At 37.3% G+C, this 21,845-nt stretch overlaps 2 protein-coding genes across 5 annotated transcripts; both read left to right on the top strand.

The window, feature by feature from the left end:
- Positions 1 to 24: 24 nt before the first annotated feature.
- Positions 25 to 9,303, top strand: xkr5a (XK related 5a). 3 transcript variants are annotated; one of them, XM_084431664.1, is made up of 8 exons: positions 25 to 100; positions 250 to 440; positions 1,295 to 1,478; positions 1,830 to 2,014; positions 3,126 to 3,338; positions 4,407 to 4,576; positions 4,818 to 4,929; positions 6,010 to 9,303. In XM_084431664.1, the coding sequence occupies exons 2-8, from the start codon at positions 338 to 340 to the stop codon at positions 6,936 to 6,938; spliced, it is 1,896 nt and encodes a 631-aa protein (XP_084287790.1). In that variant the 5' UTR covers positions 25 to 100; positions 250 to 337; the 3' UTR covers positions 6,939 to 9,303. The 3 variants fall into 3 exon arrangements, with proteins under 3 accessions (XP_084287790.1, XP_084287789.1, XP_084287791.1); XM_084431663.1 differs by having other exon boundaries at positions 64 to 440; XM_084431665.1 differs by lacking the exon at positions 25 to 100 and having other exon boundaries at positions 352 to 466.
- A 1,102-nt stretch (positions 9,304 to 10,405) lies between these two features.
- tram2 (translocation associated membrane protein 2) lies at positions 10,406 to 21,624 on the top strand. Of its 2 annotated transcripts, none has more exons than XM_084431548.1 (11): positions 10,406 to 10,619; positions 12,253 to 12,316; positions 12,407 to 12,516; positions 12,718 to 12,834; positions 12,926 to 12,984; positions 13,739 to 13,823; positions 13,957 to 14,027; positions 18,231 to 18,335; positions 18,901 to 19,044; positions 19,134 to 19,294; positions 20,725 to 21,624. In XM_084431548.1, exons 1-11 carry the CDS (start codon positions 10,500 to 10,502, stop codon positions 20,799 to 20,801), a joined length of 1,113 nt encoding a protein of 370 aa, XP_084287674.1. In that variant the 5' UTR covers positions 10,406 to 10,499; the 3' UTR covers positions 20,802 to 21,624. The 2 variants fall into 2 exon arrangements, with proteins under 2 accessions (XP_084287674.1, XP_084287673.1); XM_084431547.1 differs by having other exon boundaries at positions 13,739 to 13,871.
- The last annotated feature ends 221 nt before the right edge of the window (positions 21,625 to 21,845 follow it).

Below are 21,845 nucleotides of genomic sequence, written 5' to 3'. Positions count from 1 at the left end.
GATATCACGTTTCTCTTGTGTTGTCCAACAAAACAGCATCTGTTTGTAAACATCCGGGTCACAGTTACACCTACACACAAACAGACACACGCAGCCATAGGTAGGACTACACAGAATGTCACATAATTGCAGAATTATACAAAAATAAGACAAATCCATCTATTATTATACAACAACATGAACGTATTAGCGGATGCGCGTCACTGTCTCTTTAATGGTCCAGAAGCATGACGTCAGGTATTTTGACAGGACGACGGAGAGGAGAAACCGGATCCGCCGCTGACAACAACAACAAACACACAGATGTGTCGAGCAACGCCGCGTCCCGGTCGCTGAGATGCCGGTAACGGAGCGGAGAGGACGCGACGCGTGGACGAGCTGCTGGCGCGTGCTTCTGCTCGCGGCGTCCGCGCTCGTGCTGCTGGCGGAGAGAGCGGCGCGTGAGTGACCTTATACCGCATCACAGGTGCATCTAATGCACCCCATATACATCACATTATAACGAACGTTAGGCTACCGTATCCATTTGCCAAGGTATTCACACACTACTTCAAGATCATTCAAAGAATACCATGGCACTATTATTACATGTCCAAAATCCATAATACGCCCAGAAATATGAAATACCATGTAACCATGATACCTGTTCAGAAACATGTTAAAACCATGGTATTTTTTGGTGCCCTTTTACTTTTTCATTTTCTTTTTTTGTATACTTGGAAGTACCTTGGAGCACCATGTAATACTGACACATATATCAAATCTTTTGTCTCACGCACACACACACACACACATACACATGTGTGTGTCTGCAATATTCTATATACATAGAAGTAAATATAGAAGAATTGTATATATATATATATAATAGCCAGTATAAAAGACAATATAAAATTATTATATGTATAGAATATTTACTTTGAATCAAGTTGAAAATATTTCATTTCCTATCCACTGTAAGAGTATTGTTGCATGTATAATACTGGACATAAACATTTAATTAACATATTAAAATGTATCTGAAGGGCAATTTTCTAAATAAATATTGTTCCGATGCAGCGTTAGAGATTTAGGGATCCGTGGAACACCTGATCTATCTAAGCTTGACTGTCATAAATGACAGATTACTGAATTGTTTCTATCATATCACAGTTTAACCTGGATTTACAGTGATGTTATCTTCTCATCCCATTTCACTGCTCTTTTGTTAGAGATAATCTCATACAATGCAAAAACATATTGAAGTGCACAGATGTAATGTCAGGTAACAGGTGTTCTCTGTGTTGTTCCTCAGTGATCTGCTGTGTGGGCTTCTACCTGTGGCAGGAGGAGCTGAGCTTGGCCGGTCTGACCTTTGCCCTCTTGTTACCGGGGTCAATGGTGCAGGTGTTGAGTTTCAGATGGTACAGGGCCGACGGAGACAAACGCACAGGCCACAATTTCATCATACACACTCTTCACCTGGGCATCTTCAAAAGGTGTGTGAGTGTGTGTTTGTGCTTCTAAAGGAATAATATCTTCAAAAATTACAATTTAGTTCATTTACTCCAGGGCTTCCCAAACTTTTTTGTCAGCCGAACCCCAGATGTAAAATATTTACTTGAGTATGGCCTTCTGTAGAGCTGCCTGTAGCTGAACTGAACTCGTTTCATAACGGATGAACTTTTACAGTTATTGAACTGAACTAAATCAACACTTAACTGATTCACTTTAAATTTGTCTCATATTTGATTTACCTTCTTGTTAATACTGTGAAGCTGCTTTGAAACAATGTCTTTTGTGTAAAGCGCTATATAAGTAAAGCTGACTTGATGCGTGTTGTGTGTCAGATTTTGGGATTGCAGTGTGTGTGAATGGACCGCTCAGGGCTCGTCGCAGTCGCATGCGAAGGAAGTGATGCGGCAGGCGGACGTGTCTGCTCTGCGTCTGCTGGAGGTCTTGCTGATGACTTTACCTCAGACGCTCCTGCAGACGTACGCTCTCAGCGTTACCGGCTACGGCCTCTCGTCTCCAGGTCAGTCCTGAGCTCACTTACACACAGAAAACATGCATTGCACTTCCGAACATGCATAGGCGTAGTTTGCGGGTGGGACATGTCCCCACCACTTTTTGCCAGGGTCGATATTGTCCCTAGCCTGGTCCTATACCAGACTCTCATACATTTCATTTGTACAGAGAGTCACTCTCCATTGGCAACGTTAACTTCCTTGAAGTTTAAAACTATTGGATCTGCCCAGAGCCACTCTGGATCTGCCATAACCAATCGCTAACGTTTGGTCACGACGTAACCCTACAACTCAAACTAGCGCACGACCTCAACGTCATCGTTCTCAGCCACTCCCTCTGTTCGCTGATTGGACCGGTAAAAATTTGTCTGGAGAAAACCCACGAATATCCCGCAAACCCAGTCGGAGTACTGAAGGAAAATGAAAATTGAGCGGAAGTACGCAGGAGGGCGGAGCCAGGCTATATTGTCCCCACCACTTTTTGAAACATCTCGCGGCACAGATGTACCTAATAAAAATGTATAAAACATCTCCAGTTAACCAGCAGAGCATTAATTGCGTTCGTTTGTTAAATAAGAGGCAATCTAACACTGAAATGTGTGTTGAGGAGACCCTATTCGTTCCGGTGAAAACACAAAACAAAATGCACACAAACGTGTCCCTGCTTGATATACAACCACTGATATCAATTTATTCGGTTTTGATTCGGGGAAGAAATTATACGTGTGCGGATTAGAACCCAGAAACTCTGACACGCTTGGCAAAAGTTCTACCGCAAGACCATTAAAGTACACAAGAAATCCTGTATTCGCGGATCTATGTATTTATTCACGTGAAAATGATCGGCACTAAGAATATATAGTGATAGATCTCATTAATCGACAAATTAATCCCAGTGTACTATTGAAATTGATTTCTGGACATAATGTTATTTTTTTCTGAAAATTGTTATTGTAAACATATCTGATTTAGCATTAGCCCTATACTAGCAACACCCCCCACCCATTCCCCCCGTGGCCCCGCCCCCCCTCTTCACACACACAGACCTGTCCCACACAATTTTTAAAACAAAGTTTCGCCACTGCAAACATGTCTAGGTAACCGTGTGTGTTTCTGCAGTGGCTCTGTGCGACGGCGTGTGTTTGCTCTCGATGTCCTGGGCGCTGGTGCTCTACAGTCGGGCCTGTTGTTTGATCCGTCCGGGACATTTGCAGATGCCTCCGGCGGCGCTCCTGTGCCAGCTCCTGTGGAGGACGGGCATGTTAGCCGCCCGCTTCACCAGCCTCGCCCTGTTCACACGCACCTTCGGCTGCTGGGTCATTGGGGTCGTGGGTGAGTCTGCATGAAGATCAGAGATGTGCACGCTCAGGTTTACAGGTTTTGTTAGTAAATTACCAATGATATATCTGAAGAAATGTACATTTTGGGGTCAGTAAGATTTTTTTTGGAAACATTTTACTTATTAATTTACTTATTAATCTTTGTTCATCTTAGTTAATAAAAATACAACTGTTCATGTTAGTTCACAGTGAATTAATGATTTTAATAATGTATTAGTAAATGTTGAAATGAACATTATCTAAGACTAATGAATGCTGTGGAAGTTTCATTCATTCTTAGTTCATGCTAACTAAATTAGTTAACTAATGAAACCTTATTTTAAAGTGTTACAATTTTAAAAAATGTTTACTTCTATTAATACTATTAATACTGTTCAGCAAGGACATGCTACTTTTATCAAAAGTTACTGTAAAGAAATGTATAATGTTACAAAAATGTATATTTCAAATAAATGCTGTTCTTTTGAACTTTCTATTCATCAAAGAATCCTGAAAAAAAATTGCACAGCTTCCACAAAAATATTAAGCATGTTTTCTGTTTTCAGAATGTAGGCTTGATATTAATAATAAATTATTCTTAAGCATCGAATCATTATATTAGAATGTTTTCTGAAGGATCATGTGACACTGAAGACTGGAGTAATGATGCTGAAAATTCAGCTTTGATCACTGGAATAAATTACATTTTAACATATATTAAAATAGAAAATATTTAATTCAAATTGTAATAATATTTCAGAATATGTTTGTAAAAAATCTTATCGACCACAAAATTCTGAATGATAATGTATGATTTCATGCTAAAAATCGAAAGAAAAAAAATATACCGTTTAAAGAATAATATATATTTAAAAAATAATTTGCACAAATTATATTAACTATTTTTACGACCATTCATTTTTGTTGTATTTTGTTGTATTGTGATTTTTTTGACAGTTATGTGCAATCTCCCCCACAGCTTATGAACAGCCTAGCATGCTGTTAGTTGCCACACACAATATTACTGACTCATCCCTCAGTTTGTGTAAAATAAGTGTGTTAATCTTTGTGTGTCTCCCAGCGTCTCACTGGTTGATGGCTGCGCTGTGGTTGGTCTCCCAGCAGACTGATATATATGTGGGTCACTGGTCATGGCGCGTGTTTAACGTCATTCTGGGAGGCGTACATGTGTTCCTGTTTCTCAACGTGAAGGACGGACCGTCCCGCTTCCGGATGACAGGATTCTATACGGTACAAACACACAATCTTAAAGAAAGCTTGAGATATATTTGTATAGGATCTGTGCTAATAATGTTTTGATCTGTTTTTCTGGACCATCAGAAACACTCTCTCATATTCTAAGAGCCTTTGCAAAAATTTCTGCAGAATATGAATATGCAGAAAATGAATATGGGTTTGAAGGAGTAATTAATGCAGAATTTGGAGCTGTTCCTTTAAGGAGTGACCGCTCTGTTGTTTCTGCGTTGTGTAGGTGATGCTGCTGGAGAATCTTACACTGCTATTGGCTGCATCTGACATCCTGACTGATGCATCATGGGATAGCCTGATCGTCCCCACTGCTGTGCTGTGCAGCTTTCTGCTCGGTGAGAGTTTGTGTGTGTGTGTGTGTGTGTGTTGAGAGCATGATAGTAAGACACATCTCGATAACAAAGGTGACATATTGTGAGAGTATTGTGTCATAGTGTCCAGTGCATTTTTCATTATTCTGTATAGGGTTTGATCATTTACACTGAAATAAAAGTCTTTTTCCCCTAAATATATTTTATTTAATACAAAACTGGTAAATCTTTCTATGTGTAAAACAACTGCTATGACGCAAAAGTAAAAAATGCTCTTTTATGAATAACCTCACATTGGTATCCCAAACTTTTATTTTATTAAAAAAGGCAATTACAACACAATCGGATCTTCCTTTTTCTGAAATTAACCATTGTAAATTATACATTTAAGTACCATACCATATAAATTAAAATACCATGCAAAATACCATATAGACTAATATGGTTAAATAAGAGTGTAAGAGCTGTTTGAAATCAAATGACATCAAAAAATACTTAACCATTCAAAAGTAGTGGTTGATAGCCTTGAGAAAGAACATAAAGTAAAAACAGTAATATTGTGAAATATTATTGCAATTTAAAATAACTGTTTTCTATGTGAATATATGTTAAATTTAATTTGATTAAACATGTTTCCTAAAAATTATTACCCATTCATCAAATGTGTATTTTGTGTATTATTCTGCAAGACCTCTGAATCTATATTACATAAAAATATTCCCGTCTCTGAAAGATTCATGAAAATTATGAGTGATTTCACTGTGGTTTAAATATTGAAATGACAAATATTTAAAGTTCAATAGTAAAATTTGCTAAACTAAATAGATAAAGACTGGTTAAATAATTCAAATTAAATAATTATTAATTTATTAAAATAGCAGTAGAGTAGAGTAAAATAGAGTCATTTATAAAATTATTGTTAGATACATATTTAATAAGAAGAAAAATACAGATAACTCTCGATGATCAAAGGGATTCATATCTGAACATCTGCTGTGCAAATATGAATTTGTCTGCAATAGATGCATAACTGCCCTCCTCCTGTAACACTTGCATTTGATCTTTTTCAGCTAAATGATATCTATTCCTCTCTATCTTTCTCAGGTTTGACATCCCTGATGTTGTACTATCGTTTCCTGCATCCAAAATCCACTGAAATCTCTCAGGGTTTGCGTCAGCGGGCACACATGGGCCGAGAGTGTCTTCAGCAGGGCAATTCCTCCTTCTCTCTGGGGGACAAAAGTCTTCCTCCGGCCCCTCTTCCCATCCTCTTCCCGTCCTCTCACGCTTCCTTCTCCCTCTCTGGGATTCCCGGGTCTCTACTGGAGCATCCCGGGAGCTGTGGTGTGAAGCTGGATGGCGAGTGCCGGCACCATCACTGGCTGCTGATCCGTCTCGCCCTGAAAACCGGAGACCCGGCGAAGATTAACGGGGCGTACGGGGCGGGGGGAGTATCCGGGATACTGATGGTGGATCGGAAGGGGGATCAAATCATTGAAGACGGGTGTGTGTCCGCCTCGGAAAGCCGTGACGACACGATGGACGACTGCAGGGAAGAGTTTGAGAGCGTGAGCGAAGCGAGAGAGGAAGAGGAACCAGAAGAGGATGACAGCCTCGAAATGCAGAGCCCATTGGAGTCGCCCGTCTCCGAGTGCAAGAGGAGCTCGCCGGAGGGGAAGTCTGTGTTTGGGGACAGTCCTGAACACAATTACTGCCCCACCGAATCCAGCTCCACTATATACTTCAGCGCCGACCCACAATCCCCGAGCAGCTCCAGTAACCCGCGCCTGGACCGCGAGACGCCCTTCGGTTTCGGCTCTGGAACCGGGCTGGAAACGCTGGACGAGCTGAGTCCCATTTCCATAGACGGCGGGATGCACAGGGATCTCGTCCGGGGGCTTCTGGGCCGAGCGGGACCCTGCTACACCTCTGCTCCCGGACTGAACGGTGAGAGTTCGGGAAGCCACCTCAGAGGCCCCCGTCGACAGGTGGTTCTGTCCCGCAGGGGTCCGGAAGAGGACGGTGGGTTTTAACAGCATTTACAGCATACCGACTTTAAGGGGGCGTTCACACTGACAGCGATTTCCCAGTGTGAAAGTTCTGAGGCAACATGTCTTGAACTTTATGCAAATGAGCTTCAATGGCAACTACCAATGAGAGTGAAGATGAAGATGGAGGAGGAGGAGTTAATGTTGTTGTGAATGTTCTGTGCAATTTGTCTTCGCCCACATTCAGGGATATCATTTTAAAATAATAATGCGTTGAACACTTGTTTGGTCGGCTATTTATCTCGTCCATGATGTGATATATTATACGCTGCTGCAATTTCTATGCTCTTTCCCCTCCAGAATGTGAAGTGGCAGGAAAACAGATTTGTTGTCACATAAAATGTAGATTTAAAATATATACGCTACTTTTGAAAAGTTTGGGGTCTGTAAGATTTTTGAAATACATCTCTTCTGCTCACCAAGGCTGCATTTATTTGATCAAAAATACAGTAAAAACAGTACGATTGTGAAATATTATTGTATTTTAATATACTTTAAAATATAATTTATTTTTGTGATGCAAAGCTGAATTTTCAGCATCATTACTCCAGTCTTCAGTGTCACACGATCCTTCAGAAATCATTCTAATATGATGATTTATAATAACATTTCTTATTATTATCAATAAAAACAGTTGAGCAGCTTCATATTTTTGTGGAAACTGATACATTTTAGGATTCTTTGATCAGTAGAAAGTTCAAGCATTTATTTGAAATATAAATCTTTTCTAACATTATAAATGCCTTTACTGTCACTTTTCATTAATTTAATGCATCCTTGCTGAATAAAAGTATTTATTTCTTTAAAAAAAAAAAAAAAAAAAAATTCGGACCCCAACATTTTGTACAAATATATGCATAAAAAATATAATAATAGTTTTACGGCCAACTTACAGCCGCTTCCTCCAATGATCACTGTCAGTGTGAATGAACAGGGCATTACTTCATAAAATACAAGCAGCTGGAACAAAAAAACTTGAACCTGGATATTTAAGACATTAGAATTGAATAAAACATTCAGACTTAAGAAGATAAAAACTTATGTTCAGAATGGAATACTCGTGTGCACAAGTAACTAACATTAAATAAGTAACATTATTATCACATGACCTCATCACATTGCTTGTTCAATTAAGCGGCATCTAGATATCATCTCAGAAATAACAATTATTTTAAGTTCTTTTACTTTTTTAATCCAGTTATTTGACAAAATGTTGTAACTACTTGCAACTTCATCTGTGTATTTGTGTATACATGCCATTCTGAACATAACCAGTAAAAATCCTCATGCTGTTGGTTTGAGCTGAAAGCACAATATTCCTAAACTGTGTGTGTGTGTGTGTGCGTGCGGGTGTGTGTGTGTGTGTGTGTGTGTGTGTGTGTGTGTGTGTTCTGTTTAAATTCTGTCCTCTCAAACTGTGATGTAATTCCACTCTTATGAAGGGCTGTGGTCTGGTTTATTATTCATTGGTGTATATTGCCTGAATGATACAGACATAAATAGAGACAAAACTCATCTTGGAACATGATCATATCTGCATTAGAGCATTAGAACCACCATAGATTATGATTATTATATATAGATTATATATTTGGTCCACTGCTCCACATGCTTTAATTTTTGCTTATCTTTGGTTTTTCATTTAAAGTATAGGCCAATCTATCTATCTATCTATCTATCTATCTATCTATCTATCTATCTATCTATCTATCTATCTATCTATCTATCTATCTATCTATCTATCTATCTATCTATCTATCTACAGTATCTATCTAAACCTGTTTATTTCATAATGTTTTTTTTATAATTAATTGATTTGTTCATAACATATTTATAAAGCTGATGCATGGTTCTACTGTAACAGCTGTTGTTTTTTTGGAGCTCATCTTTACAGAGTAAAAATCTGAAAGATAAAAATATTCTATGTATGATACATTTGCCTTGAATAAGAATGGTCATAATGTTTCAGGGGTATTGTGAATATCCACTGGAGTCGTTTTACACTTTTTGAAGTGCTCACTGTGTGTGTGTGTGTGTGTGTGTGTGTGTGTGTGTGTGTGTGTGTGTGTGTTTTCCATTGTTTTTCATTAAAGCATTTTGAGAGTGTGTTTACTATCTAATAATTGTTAATTGCATGCATTTTTCTGAAGGATGACTGTGTGCTGAAGTGAAGTGATGGGTTATTTCCCCTAAGGCAGGTCAATATTTGCAATAATTTCTAAGCAAATTCAGCCATTAAATTATAGCGATTGGCTGATATTGTGAATGAAAGTTTGTTTGATTTTTCTGGATGTGGGTTGTTTGCTCTTATGATGAATTCCATTTATTCATTAAATTAATTTCACAAGAACCATGAACGTGTCTTAATATATCTCTCGCACATATTGTTCCACTTGTGAAATAAGTCATCAAGGTCATCTTTATCTATACTGCTACTGCACACAGAAAATATTAGTCATAATAAATAAAATTGAAGTAACACATAGCCTACTACACAATGGAAACTATGTGACTAATATACACGGAGAAGAATAACAAGTGTCAGATAAAACAGCTAAAGGAAGGCATTGAACTAATACAATAATGCAAAGAGAATTATATTACAGTAAAATAAAAGACACCTCCCTGGTTTCACAGATAAGGTCCCAGACTAAAATGCATGTTTGGGCCGGTTTAACTGAAAGCAACTTGCACTGATATATCTTAAAATATGACAGTGGCATTGTTTTGTCTCAAGATGCACGCCAGTAATGTTTTTTTTCTAAGGCACGTTTATAAAATCTACTTAAATGTCCTAATTAAACTAAGGCCTAATCCTGGCTTAATCTACATCCGGTTAAATCTATTCTGAACCGGGCCACTGTGTTTTGTAGAAAAGTAGTGAACTAAGCGTTGCTTAACACAAATTCGTTAGATCTACATGAAAACTCTTAATTTAATAACTGGCTATTCAAAGTTTCAGTGTCATTTTTCAGCTGTAAATGATCATTCACACTTTCTGTAGTGATACGTAGTTGTTGCTGTGCTGTCACGTGGTATAAGTTACTTTTCCCAGCGCTGGCAGGGGTGGACCAATCACAGTCGTTTCTGATAAGAAAATTATTATTTTTTTAAAAACTTTTTTTACAGCGATTGCTGCTGCGGATTTTACACGATTAAAATTATTATTAAATCTAATATTTAATTATTATTGAAGTATTATTAAATTAAATAAAAAAATATGTACTACCGATTTCATTTAATCCATTTTGATATTTTTTATGAAAATGAAGCTAAAGGCTATGTATAGGCTATTACACGACAAAATGTAACATTCAATGTATCAGGAATGTTAAATAATTTGTTAAACAAAAAGGAGTACATTTTCCTAAATTTTCCATCCAGTGGTCTGTCCACCAATCCTTTCTACCTTATACCGCGCATGCGTGCTAACTTTGGTTCGTGGCTAAAGCGCATGCGCAGTGCGCCTACTAAAGTTTGGAGTGATTCGTGGAAGTTTGAGATTTGGAGGAAGAAAAGCCCAGCAGAAAGTCGGGAACTTGTAAAATGGCTTTTCGCAGGAGAAATAAGAGTTATCCTTTCTTCAGCCAAGAGTTTCTCATTCAGAATCACGCGGACATTGTCTTTAGTTTGGTTATTTTTGTTTTGATTGGACTGATGTTTGAGGTGAGTTAAAGAGGTTTGGATTCTCTCTTTTTTTCTTGTCTGTGTCTCTGCCAGCTGTTTTTCTGCCTGTCTCTCTTTGTTCTTCTGACTTTTACATCAAAATTAAGCATGCAGTTTATTACAGACATTGTAACTTTAAAACCGACCAAAACTGTGGACAGAGTCCACTTTTATTTGAGTGTCTAAAGCTTTTGAATCAAATCAAATCCACTTAGCTGCTTGTAAAAGTCTCAGACACTCCGTTCATGCATTAATCTACAGTAAAACTGTGCATTTAACGCCACTCTGGTTGAGTTCAGTGCATTAAAAGAAGTCCTTAACTTTATTCACAACTTAAATCCAAACATTATCAACGTCTCCTGGGCCCAGATTTCTGCATTGTGATGTTAATGTTGATGTTGATGTTGATGTTGATGATGATGATGAAGATACGTAAAGTTCGTAAAGCGTAATATGAGTAATTTAAACCTTTAAACCAGGTGTCATAATGCCATGGTGTATTTGAGTTTTATGATGTTCAGGTTTCTTCTGAAGTGCCACGTCAAATCTCTCACGCGCCCCCAGTTTGACTGGCATTCCTGAAGAGACCAATATATGAATCTCAAAAACGCTTCATTTTCATATACATCATGATCTGTCGCTTATGAAGCCCTAACCTAAAGCAAAAATAGGCATTTGAAGTTTCAAAATTAATTATCTTCCCAGGTTTGTAATTTTAGTCATAAACACTGAATGAAACTCTCTTCATGGTTCATATCACGCGTCTATGTCATGCAAATGTGTGTGTTCAGATGGGTTTCCCCGTTCACACCTGTTGCTCTGAACATCTGTGTTTCGTTCAAACATCTCTCTGTGTTCATGCCTTCATTAAACAAATCAGTGGAAGCTCATTTGATTTGCAATTTCTCATGAATCAAACTGCTGAAATGTCAGTAGTGGTTTCATGCAGTCCGGCCATTATTATAACAGTATTCATGAACACATCACTTCAACTGGATTTATTATAAGCTATTTTCAGTCAATTAAAGTCAATGTCATTTTTGTCATGTTCTAATGTACAACAATAGAGAAGAAAGCAATATTTTTGACATTGGAATGGCAAAGTGTTGTACAAGATCCCATTTTAGTAAATATTTGAAATTAATTTTATAAGGAATAAGTACACAACATTTTGCAACAAATATGTAATAATACAATGGAAGCTTGTTTCCACCATGGAAAAAAATAAAATGGTAATTGTTACCTTTTATCTCATAATTCTGACTTCTTTTTTTTTATTTTATTTTTTTATAAAAAAGTATTTTAAATAAAAATAATTATTATACTTAATTTTCCACTGTTTGTTGCCATGTTAAACCTTTGAGTCTTTGTTTTGGATTGTCGTTGTCTTATTTACGTCAGAATGAAATATTCACGAAGTGTCTAACTATATATTTTTTAAATGTGTTCAAGGACAAGAATAATAAATCTAAACTTTAAATTTCAGCTGTAACTGTATGAAAGCACATGAGTGTTTATTATAGAACATGTGATCTATAAACTGTATGTGTGTGTGTGTGTGTTTGGGTAAAGGGTCACGTCTGTGTGTTTTGCTCATCATTGTGGAGGAAAGTTGATTTCTTCTCTCTTTCAGACGACAGCCAAAACAGCGATTTTATTCATCCAGCCTCAGTACAACATCAGCACCATGAGCGCAGGTCTGACACGGTCATTTGCTTTGATAGTCTGTCATTACCAGTTCGGTCTGATGCATCTGTAACATGAGCTAATGTGTGTGTGTGTTTCAGACGGAGAAGTGACTCTGTATCATTATGGATGGAAAGACTGTGCCACTGTCCTCTTCTATCTTTGTATCACCATCATCCTTCACGCTGTGGTGCAGGAGTATGTGCTAGATGTAAGTGCTACAATGCAATGCATTGTGGGTAATGTAGTTTTAATGTAATTAACCATACATTTGGTGCTATTATGGGAGGGGAAAAAAAAAATCTCCATTGATGGCCATTAGAAAGAAGTTGTTTTTTTGCAAGCAACAGATGAATTTCTTTAATGTGCATACCATATTATTATTGTTCTTTTTCTGTGTGCTCCGTTGCAGAAAGTAAACCGGCGTCTCCACCTCTCGAAGAGTAAAAACACAAAGTTTAATGAATCTGGGCAGCTGTGTGTGTTTTACCTGGTGTCCAGTGTATGGAGTCTCTATGTCATCGCCACAGTAAGAGCTGCCAGATCACACACACACACACACACAGCATATTAAACCTCATGCTTTCTGTTTGGCACTTACTTGTTTGTGTAATTAATAGGAGGGATTCCTCCTGCATCCCAGCAGCCTTTGGGAGAATTACCCTCATGTTCACCTGAGGTACATACACACATTATCAAAGCATGAAACTCACGAAAACTGTCAAGAACATGTCAGAACTCTTATTTCATCCAAAAATAAGACAAAAGTATATAGATTTTGCATTAAGAAAATGAAGCCTATTTTTGGGAACATTTTTGCAATGAGATTTTTGTTATATATATGTGAAAAATGTATAAATTGCTGATTACCTATTTTTACAGTTGTATTGTTGAATAGAATTCATGTAGATTTGAATGAATAATGATCTTTTAGGAGGTGAGAGTTTTTCTTTTATTTAAAAAATGGGTTTAAAAAAATGGGTACGAAAATATTATAGTGTAAAAAAATATTAATGGCCTTATAGGTTTTATTTTCTTTATACAGAATCTTTTTGCTGTTATTCAACGCTGTTATTCAATCAGTGCAAACAATACTGTATATATAAAACATTATTATGTAACAGATAAACATGAAGACATGAAGAAATGGTGAATGGAAATGCCAAGATGCGCAAAAATGTCGAAAAATGTGCATAAAAAAAACATGCGCGTTCAATTGGGGGCAGAATTTTATTTTTTTTATCCAATTAGAAGGCATGCACAAACCAAGATGGAAACACATTTACTGAATAAATCCCTTTAACAAAAAAAAAAAGTGACTTTGCCTCAGCAAATTATGTGATTGGATAACTGACCTATCCAGCTGACCAATCGCATCGCACAGCATCTTGAGTGTCAGATTGTCATGTGATTTATAATTGTCTTTCTGTCAGGTTTCAGGTGAAGTTCTTCTACCTCACACAGCTGGCATACTGGTTTCACGCACTGCCCGAGCTTTACTTCCAGAAAGTGAGAAAGGTAAGCGAAGACGAGAGGAACGCAGAAACATTGATGCAGGGGAGATGCGTAGGTATATGCATAATATAATTAAAGTATATAATAACAGAAATATAATAAAACTATAATTGTGTTGCTCTTTTCGTGTTTTTAGGAGGAAGTCCCTCGTCAACTTCAGTACATCAGTCTCTATCTGTTACACATTCTGGCTGCGTATCTGTTGAAGTAAGTCATGAACCACACATGAAAACTAATAAATCACAGTAAAATTGCTGGATTGACTTTTAATAAGTCAGGTCACCTTTATTTATATAGCGCTTTATTCAATCCAGATTGTTTCATAGCAGCTTCACAGGAAAATGAAAATAACCGGAAAATGATTCAATGATGCAAACAGAGTTCGTTTCAGCTGTACAGCAGCAGCTCTAGAAGAAAATAGAGTCATTGTTCAGTGTTTATTCAGTTCTGTTGTGAAGATCATCAATTATTGAATTAGTTCATTTTATCTATAAAGCAGTTCTGCAGAAAACAGTGATCCAGTAGTGTCAGTGCAGTCAAGTGTCCCCAAATAAGCAAGCCAGAGGAACCCAAACTCCATCAGGGGACAGAATGGATAAAAAAAAAAAAAAAACTTGGGAGAAACCAGGTTCAGTCGGAGGGCCAGTTCTCCTCTGGCCAGTGAACGAACACGGCGTGATTATGATTCAGGCTGCATCACAAGTCATAAATCAGATTGTGGATCGGTATCATTCAACTATTTCATCCAGTTCCTTTTGCTTGAAGATTGGATTCATCACGCCAGTATGGAGATGAAGCTGGTCATAGGTCTGTGCAGAGGACTTGTCTGGTTCTTGTGGTGTTTGCTGAGGATCTGTGCCGATGGCTGTCGTGTCGATGAGGTCTTCACAGGGGATTGTCTAGTAGACACAGTGTCTGCTGACATTCAGGGCTGCGTGTTGGTCGTGTCTAGGTGTGGGTCCACCCTCTAATCTGGATACAGACCTGATACGGCTGACTACGGTAACGTCAGGACAAACAGAGAGAGACTAATATTAGCGTAGATGCCATTCTTCTTACGATGTAACGAGTACATCTGGTGTTATGGGAAGTGTTCCTGGTTCCTGTTGACGTAATTGCAGCCTAACAATCCTTTAACGGATGTGTGAATTATTGAAATATGATAATGTGTTATGTATATACCAGGTTCTGCTTCCTGATCAAGGCTAGGAAGACTGTTCCAGAGTTTGGGTGATAAATAGTACAAGGATCTAATGCCTACAGTTGATTGTGATATTCTAGGGATTATCAACTGGCCAGAATTTTGAGATCGCAATAGACGTGAAGGACTATAATGCATTAAAAAGAGCTCTCTCAAGTACTGTGGTGCTAAACCATTTAGTGCTTTGCAAGTAATTAGAAAGATTTTAAAATGTATGCAATGCTTAATAGGGAGCCAATGCAGTGTTAGCCAGGCTAATATGGTCATACTTCCTGGTTCTAGTAAGAACTCCAGCTGCTGCGTTTTGGACAAGCTGATAAACAAGTTTGTTTATTAAAGGGATAGTTCACCCAAAATTGAAAATTGTCATCATTTTGTCATGAGTAAATGATGGTAACCAGACAGTCAACAGTAGCCACTGACTTCCATAGTAAGAAAAAAAAATACTATGGAAGTCAGTGGGTGCAGTCAATTGTTTGATTAGGCAAGGCAAGGCAAGGCAAGTTTATTTATATAGCACATTTCATACACAATGGCAATTCAAAGTGCTTTACATAGAAGAAATTAAAATAATAAAAGAAATAAGAATAATTAAAACAGTTTAGAAAAATAAAGTACAGTACAAACAGTCGGACGAACAGTGGCACAGTGCTCATTCAGTAAATGCATAGCTAAACAGAAGTGTTTTGAGTCTGGATTTGAATGTGATTACTGTAGGAGCACATCTGATCTCCTCTGGAAGCTGTTCCAGCATAGTAGCTAAAAGCGGACTCGCCATGCTTAGAGTGAACCCTTGGTATTTCTAGCTGATATGATCCTAGTGATCTGAGTGATCTGTTGGGTTTATATTCAGTGAGCATATCTGCAATGTATTGAGGTCCTAGGCCATTGAATGATTTATATACCATTAATAATACTTTAAAATCAATCCTAAATCTAACTGGGAGTCAGTGTAAAGACCTGAGGACTGGTGTGATATGTTCATATGTTCTGGTTCTGCTCAGAATCCTGGCGGCAGCGTTCTGTATGAGCTGCAACTGTCTTATGGTCTTTTTGGGAAGTCCAGTGAGGAGTCCATTACAATAATCCACCCTGCTGGTGATGAAAGCATGAACAAGTTTCTCTAAGTCTTGTCTGGACACAAAGCATCTAATTCTTGCAATATTTTTCAGATGATAGTATGCTGATTTAGTTATTGCTTTGACATGACTACTGAAACTAAGGTCTGAGTACCGTATACTGAGTACTGATTACCAACGTTCTTCAAAATATCTGCTACTATACTATACTATACTATACTATACTATACTATACTATACTATACTATACTATACTATACTATACTATACTATAACTCATACAGATTTGGAACAACTTGAGGGTGTCTAAATTAAATTTTGGGGTGAACTATCCCTTTAAGCGTGCAAATCAACCACACAGTAGAGCATTACCATAATCTAGCCTTGAGGTCATGAACGCGCGTGTGAACTAACTTTTCTGCGTTTGTCATTAAGAGTATATTTTGTAGTTTAGATGTATTTTTTAGGATGTAAGAATGCGGTTTAACTGATGTTAGAAACGTGGTTAGATTGGTATCAAAGAGCACACCCAGGTTCCTAACTGACGACGAAGACTTGACAGCCATCAAGTGTTAGAGAGTATTCTGGGTTATTACATGCCCAGAGGTTTCTGGACCAATAATTAAAACCTTTTTTTTTTTTTTGGAATTGAGTGGTAGGAAATTACATCTTATTTTTTATATCTACTAATGCATTTCGATAATTTTGTGAATTGGTATTTTTCGCCAGGGTGCAAATAAATATAGAGCTGAGTATCACCAGCGTCACAGTGAAAACTAATCCCATGCTTACTAATGATATCTCCTAAGGGTAGCATGTCCAGAGTGAACTGCGACGGTCCTAGTACTGAGCCTTGTGGTACGCCACACTGAACTTGATTGATATGAAATCTCTTCATTTCCTGCTACAAATTGATACCCGTTAGATATGTATGATTTGAACCATGCCGATGCAATTCCACTAATGCCAACATCATTTTCAAGACTATTCAAAAGAATGCTGTGGTTGATAGTATCAAATGCAAAAATAAGATCCATTAATACTAATAGAGAGATGCAACCCCGATCGGAAGATTAGAGCAAATCATTTGTAACTCAGAGAGCAGTCTCAGTACTCCGTACGGTCTAAATTAGAGTTGGGCGATATGGCCAAACATAGTATCTGTATTTATTATCATAGTAGTATCAAAATACAGGGTGGGCCATTTATATGGATACACCGTAATAACATGGGAATGGTTGGTGATATTAAAGTCCTGTTTGTGGCACATTAGTATATGTGAGGGGGCAAACTCCTCAAGATGGGTGGTGACCATCACATATACTAATGTGCCACAAACAGGACTTTAATATCACCAACCATTCCCATGTTATTACGGTGTATCCATATAAATGGCCCACCCTGTGTAGTATCATTCTGTGTTTTATGATTCAAAACAAATATGAACTTGAACAATTTAATCAAGTTTTTAAAATGTAATGGATAGTGATCTGAGATGTCTTCGCTCTACTGCAGAATTTCAACGGCATCAACATTGATTCCATGTGACAATATTAGATCTGAAATATGATTATGACAACGAATGGATCCTGACACGTTTTCTAACTCCAATAGAGTTTAAAATGTCTATAAATGCCTTTATACCTTTGCCTTTAAGACTTTATCTGCAGCCATGACTAACTTCGATTACACTTCTTTCATAAATCTTTATGGTGCCCTGGTGACCTATATACAGTAGCCAGCACAAATGTCAAAACAGGATTTACATTTAAACACCAACACTTCAAAAGAATTCTACTTGAAACTAAACCTCTGAGTTATACTGAAAATGTTACCCCCTTTGCCTTTCAGACGAGGCTCATGTTGAGATAGAGATAGAGATAGAGATAGAGATAGAGATAGAGATAGAGATAGAGATAGAGGTAGAGGTAGAGATAGAGATAGAGATAGAGATAGATCATTATATATATCATTTTAGGGCTTTCTATACATGGATGTTTACGTGTGAGCCCTAAAAAGGGTTTTTAAAAACAAGTTTATTCAAATAATATTTTAATTTAACAACCGTATAATATCAGATATTTGCATGAAGAATGATTGATTTAATGTATATTTCTCATCTCTCTTCAGCTTGACACGGGTCGGGCTGGTTCTGTTGTTTCTGCAGTATCTTTCTGAGATGGGCTTCCATCTGTCTCGACTGTTCTACTTCATTGATGAAAACCACCACAAAATGTGAGCCAAACTTCCTCAGACATATGCCTAAGATCATGCTTTAATTTCATAATGTATACATTACAATTCAAACTCTTTTTTATTTTTTTTAAATACATTAGAAATGAATACTTTTATTCTGCAAGGATGCATTAAATTGATCAAAAGTGACTGTAAAGATGTAAACTTCCTATTCATAAAAGAATCCTGGGAAGAGAATGCATCATCACGGTTAAGCAGCACAACCGTTTCCAACATTGATGATAATCAGAAATGTTTCTTGAGCAGCAAATCATCATATTAGAATGATTTCTGATGGATCATGTGACACTGAAGACTGGAGTAATGATGCTGAAAATACAGCTTTACAATCTCAGGAATAAATTTGTTTAAAATATATTCAAATGGAAAATGGTTCTTTTAAATTGTAATAATATTTCACAATATTACTGTGTTTTTGATCAAATAAATGCAGCCTTGATGAGAAGAGACATATTCCAAAAGCGTAAACTGATCTGAAACCTTGGACGGTAGTGTATATCATAATCTCTCTATACAACAGCAAATATGCTTGTTTTGTGTGTAGGTTTGAGATGTGGTCCGTTGGGTTCGTCCTGACCCGTATGATCACTCTGACTCTGATGTTCCTGGCTGTCGGCTTCGGTTTGGCTCGTTCTGAAAACCAGATGCTTGATTTGGAGACTGGAAACTTCAACACCCTTTCTATCAGGTGAGACAGACGTTCACGCTCATTGTAGTTCAGTACATCACAAGAGACCCAGACATGAGTAATGCTGAGTGTGTGTGTGTGTCACGCAGGCTGCTGGTGTTGTTCATGGTGTGTTTCACTCAATCCTGGCTGCTCTGGAAGTTCTTCCGGTTCCAGCTGAGCCGAACACGTGAGCTGAGATTAGAGCAAGCGGCCCGGAAGAGAGCGGCCGCCAAACAACAGATGCAGCGCACGCCGAAACGAGATTCAGGTACATGCTCGTTCTAAACTACACTGCACTAGTTAGACCTGATATACTTAAGTTTGATATAATAAGTTTGCAGTACCTGAGCATCGTTAGACTGTTAGTGAACATCCCAACTACGTTTGGATGAATTTTAAATATGTTCTGCACGCTTCATTCTCAACATCAAAATAAACGTCACCATTGGCTATAACAGTGTGCATGACCAATTCATAACATTTTTGGGTATACTATCTCTCTTAAGCTTAAGGCTCAGATATACTTTAAGTGAAATAGAAGAACGAACTGGTGTGAGGTGACAAACAAAATCAGGCCAAAACTAAATATTTCCGCTGAGGAGGCAAGGGTGGGAAAATAATCCACAGTACAAAAAGAAAACAATGCAGATATTATGAAATATGTCATTAAACGCTCATTTTTCTAAAGTGTTTCTAACAGGGACCCCAGCGGTTAAAGTTACAGCGGAACAAAGCATCTCTTGGAATTCATATAAAAATGGTGGGAAAACTTGAGAAATATACTTGTTTTTTTTTAATAAATGGAACAATAATTACATTGTTAATGTAAAAATACAAAATAGATTTGTTTTAGCTGTTTCTTTTGATAGTGCTAGTCATTTTATTATTTTAACCTGAAAAATGTGTCAAAATTAAGTATAACTGGAACATGAATTTATATTTGAAAAGGATATTTTAGAAAATATTAATGTTATGTTTAAAAAAAACAAAAAAATAAACGTATGTAATCATGAACCAATGGTTGTTCAAATGTGTTTACCCAACTTTTCTGAGTTCGCTTTGGCAAGCAGTTTCAAACTCTAGAAATGACTTCAAGCGAACTTTGGTTTTGTTCTGATTTTGTCTACATGTCAGTTTTTGGGATTGACAGCCGTGTTTGCTTACAGGTGTGAATCTCAATGTCCTGTTCACACAAAAACTTAGCGTCTGTGAACAAAACCATATTATGGACTTAAATACAAGACTGACCACCGTGTTCTGCTGTTTTGTGAACATGGCCTTTGAAATAGAAGAATGATCTAATGTGACTTCATTTAGGACAATTGAAGTATATTTGAGCCGTAAGCTTAAGATTTAGTTTACCCAAAAATGTTATTAATTACTCATCCATACTGTCATAACCAGTGCTGACGTCCAAATTTTCATATCCAATGCGATACAAGCTGCTGCAGAAGACAAGATTTATGGCTGTTGGTCTGTTCTTCACACAAAGCTTTTGTGAATAGCTTAGAATTTCTGTAGGTTTCTAGGTGAACTTTCCCTGGCCTCTGGGCAATAATACTCTTTTATTGTGTGTGTGTGTGTGTGTGTTACGCACAGAACGACACACACTGGTTTTGTAGGTCTGATGTCTTCGGTTACACACGTGTTCAAACGTTGGGTTTTTCCTCTCTAACACGAGCTGTTTGTGTTCTGCAGTCGGCCATCATGAGAATGGACTCATTAAAGCAGAGAACGGCACATCTCCTCGTCTCAAGAAGATCAAAGCGCCGTAAGCTTCAGCCTCATTCCAGCGGATGGCCTCCACACAGAGGGCACAGGAAACAGATCATCTGCTTCCTGTTACCACATCAAGAGAAGTGCTTGTGGTGTTTCTCTGAGGAAGTGACAACAGGACCCTCAACAGGCTCTTGTCAACATTTCTAAACTTCTTTCCCGTTTCAGTATTCATTATTTCTTCTGCATATGTTTTCTAAACTTCACTCAGTCTTTCTTTATTAAAGCGCTGTTTTGAGGTTAGTTTGTTTTTCTGCATTTGAGGTATAAAAGTGGCAACTACGGTGGCCTAGAAAGGACACTCGTTGAGATGATTTGAATCGAAGGTGTTATTTGTGAGACTTCACACATTCTGAGTTTGTAATGAACAAAATATTTACATGACAATCTAAAAAGAACCGGCAAAGACACAAGGAAAAATCCATGTTTTTGTCCGGTTTGAGGTAGGAACGAGTGTTGTAGTAGTGAAATGACCCTGAATCAGAGCAAACGCATAGCAAACACACTCAGTCTTTCTCCTGTAATGAGTGTTTATGGAGTTTCTGCTTTGTACGTTTATGCAGTTTGATATTTTGTTGTATATGACGATGCTTTATAAATATTGAACCTTTTTGAATAGTAACATTTGTTTTGAGTTTTGTATCTTTACAGAAATATTTCAACTTTTTTTGTTTTATTTACTTCATTGATTATTTAATCATTAACTGATAATGAATGTCAGACAGAAAATAATTCACATTTGGTAATGGGGTAAACTCTTATGAGAATGTCACATTTCATCTGAAAAGAGAAAATGGTTTTACATTAAAAGCCTATTTGGAATTTTTTTTTTTGAATTGTCTGTTCATACTAAAAATTAAATAAAACTGAAAATAACAAATTTATACTTAATACCTAAATACCTATTTTTGCAGTAAAGCTTAATTTTCATTGCCGTCAATGGAGAAACAGACAGCTCTCAGATTTTAGAACTCAGAAGTCTTTCTTGTTGAGTAATTAATGACAGAATAAAAAAATTTTGGGTGAACTATCCCTTTAAGATT

Source organism: Rutilus rutilus (assembly GCF_951802725.1).
Source record: "Rutilus rutilus genome assembly, chromosome: 15".
Lineage (NCBI taxonomy): Eukaryota > Metazoa > Chordata > Actinopteri > Cypriniformes > Leuciscidae > Rutilus > Rutilus rutilus.
The sequence above is the reverse complement of the archived record's forward strand: the minus strand, read 5'-3'. Positions and strand labels throughout refer to the sequence as shown.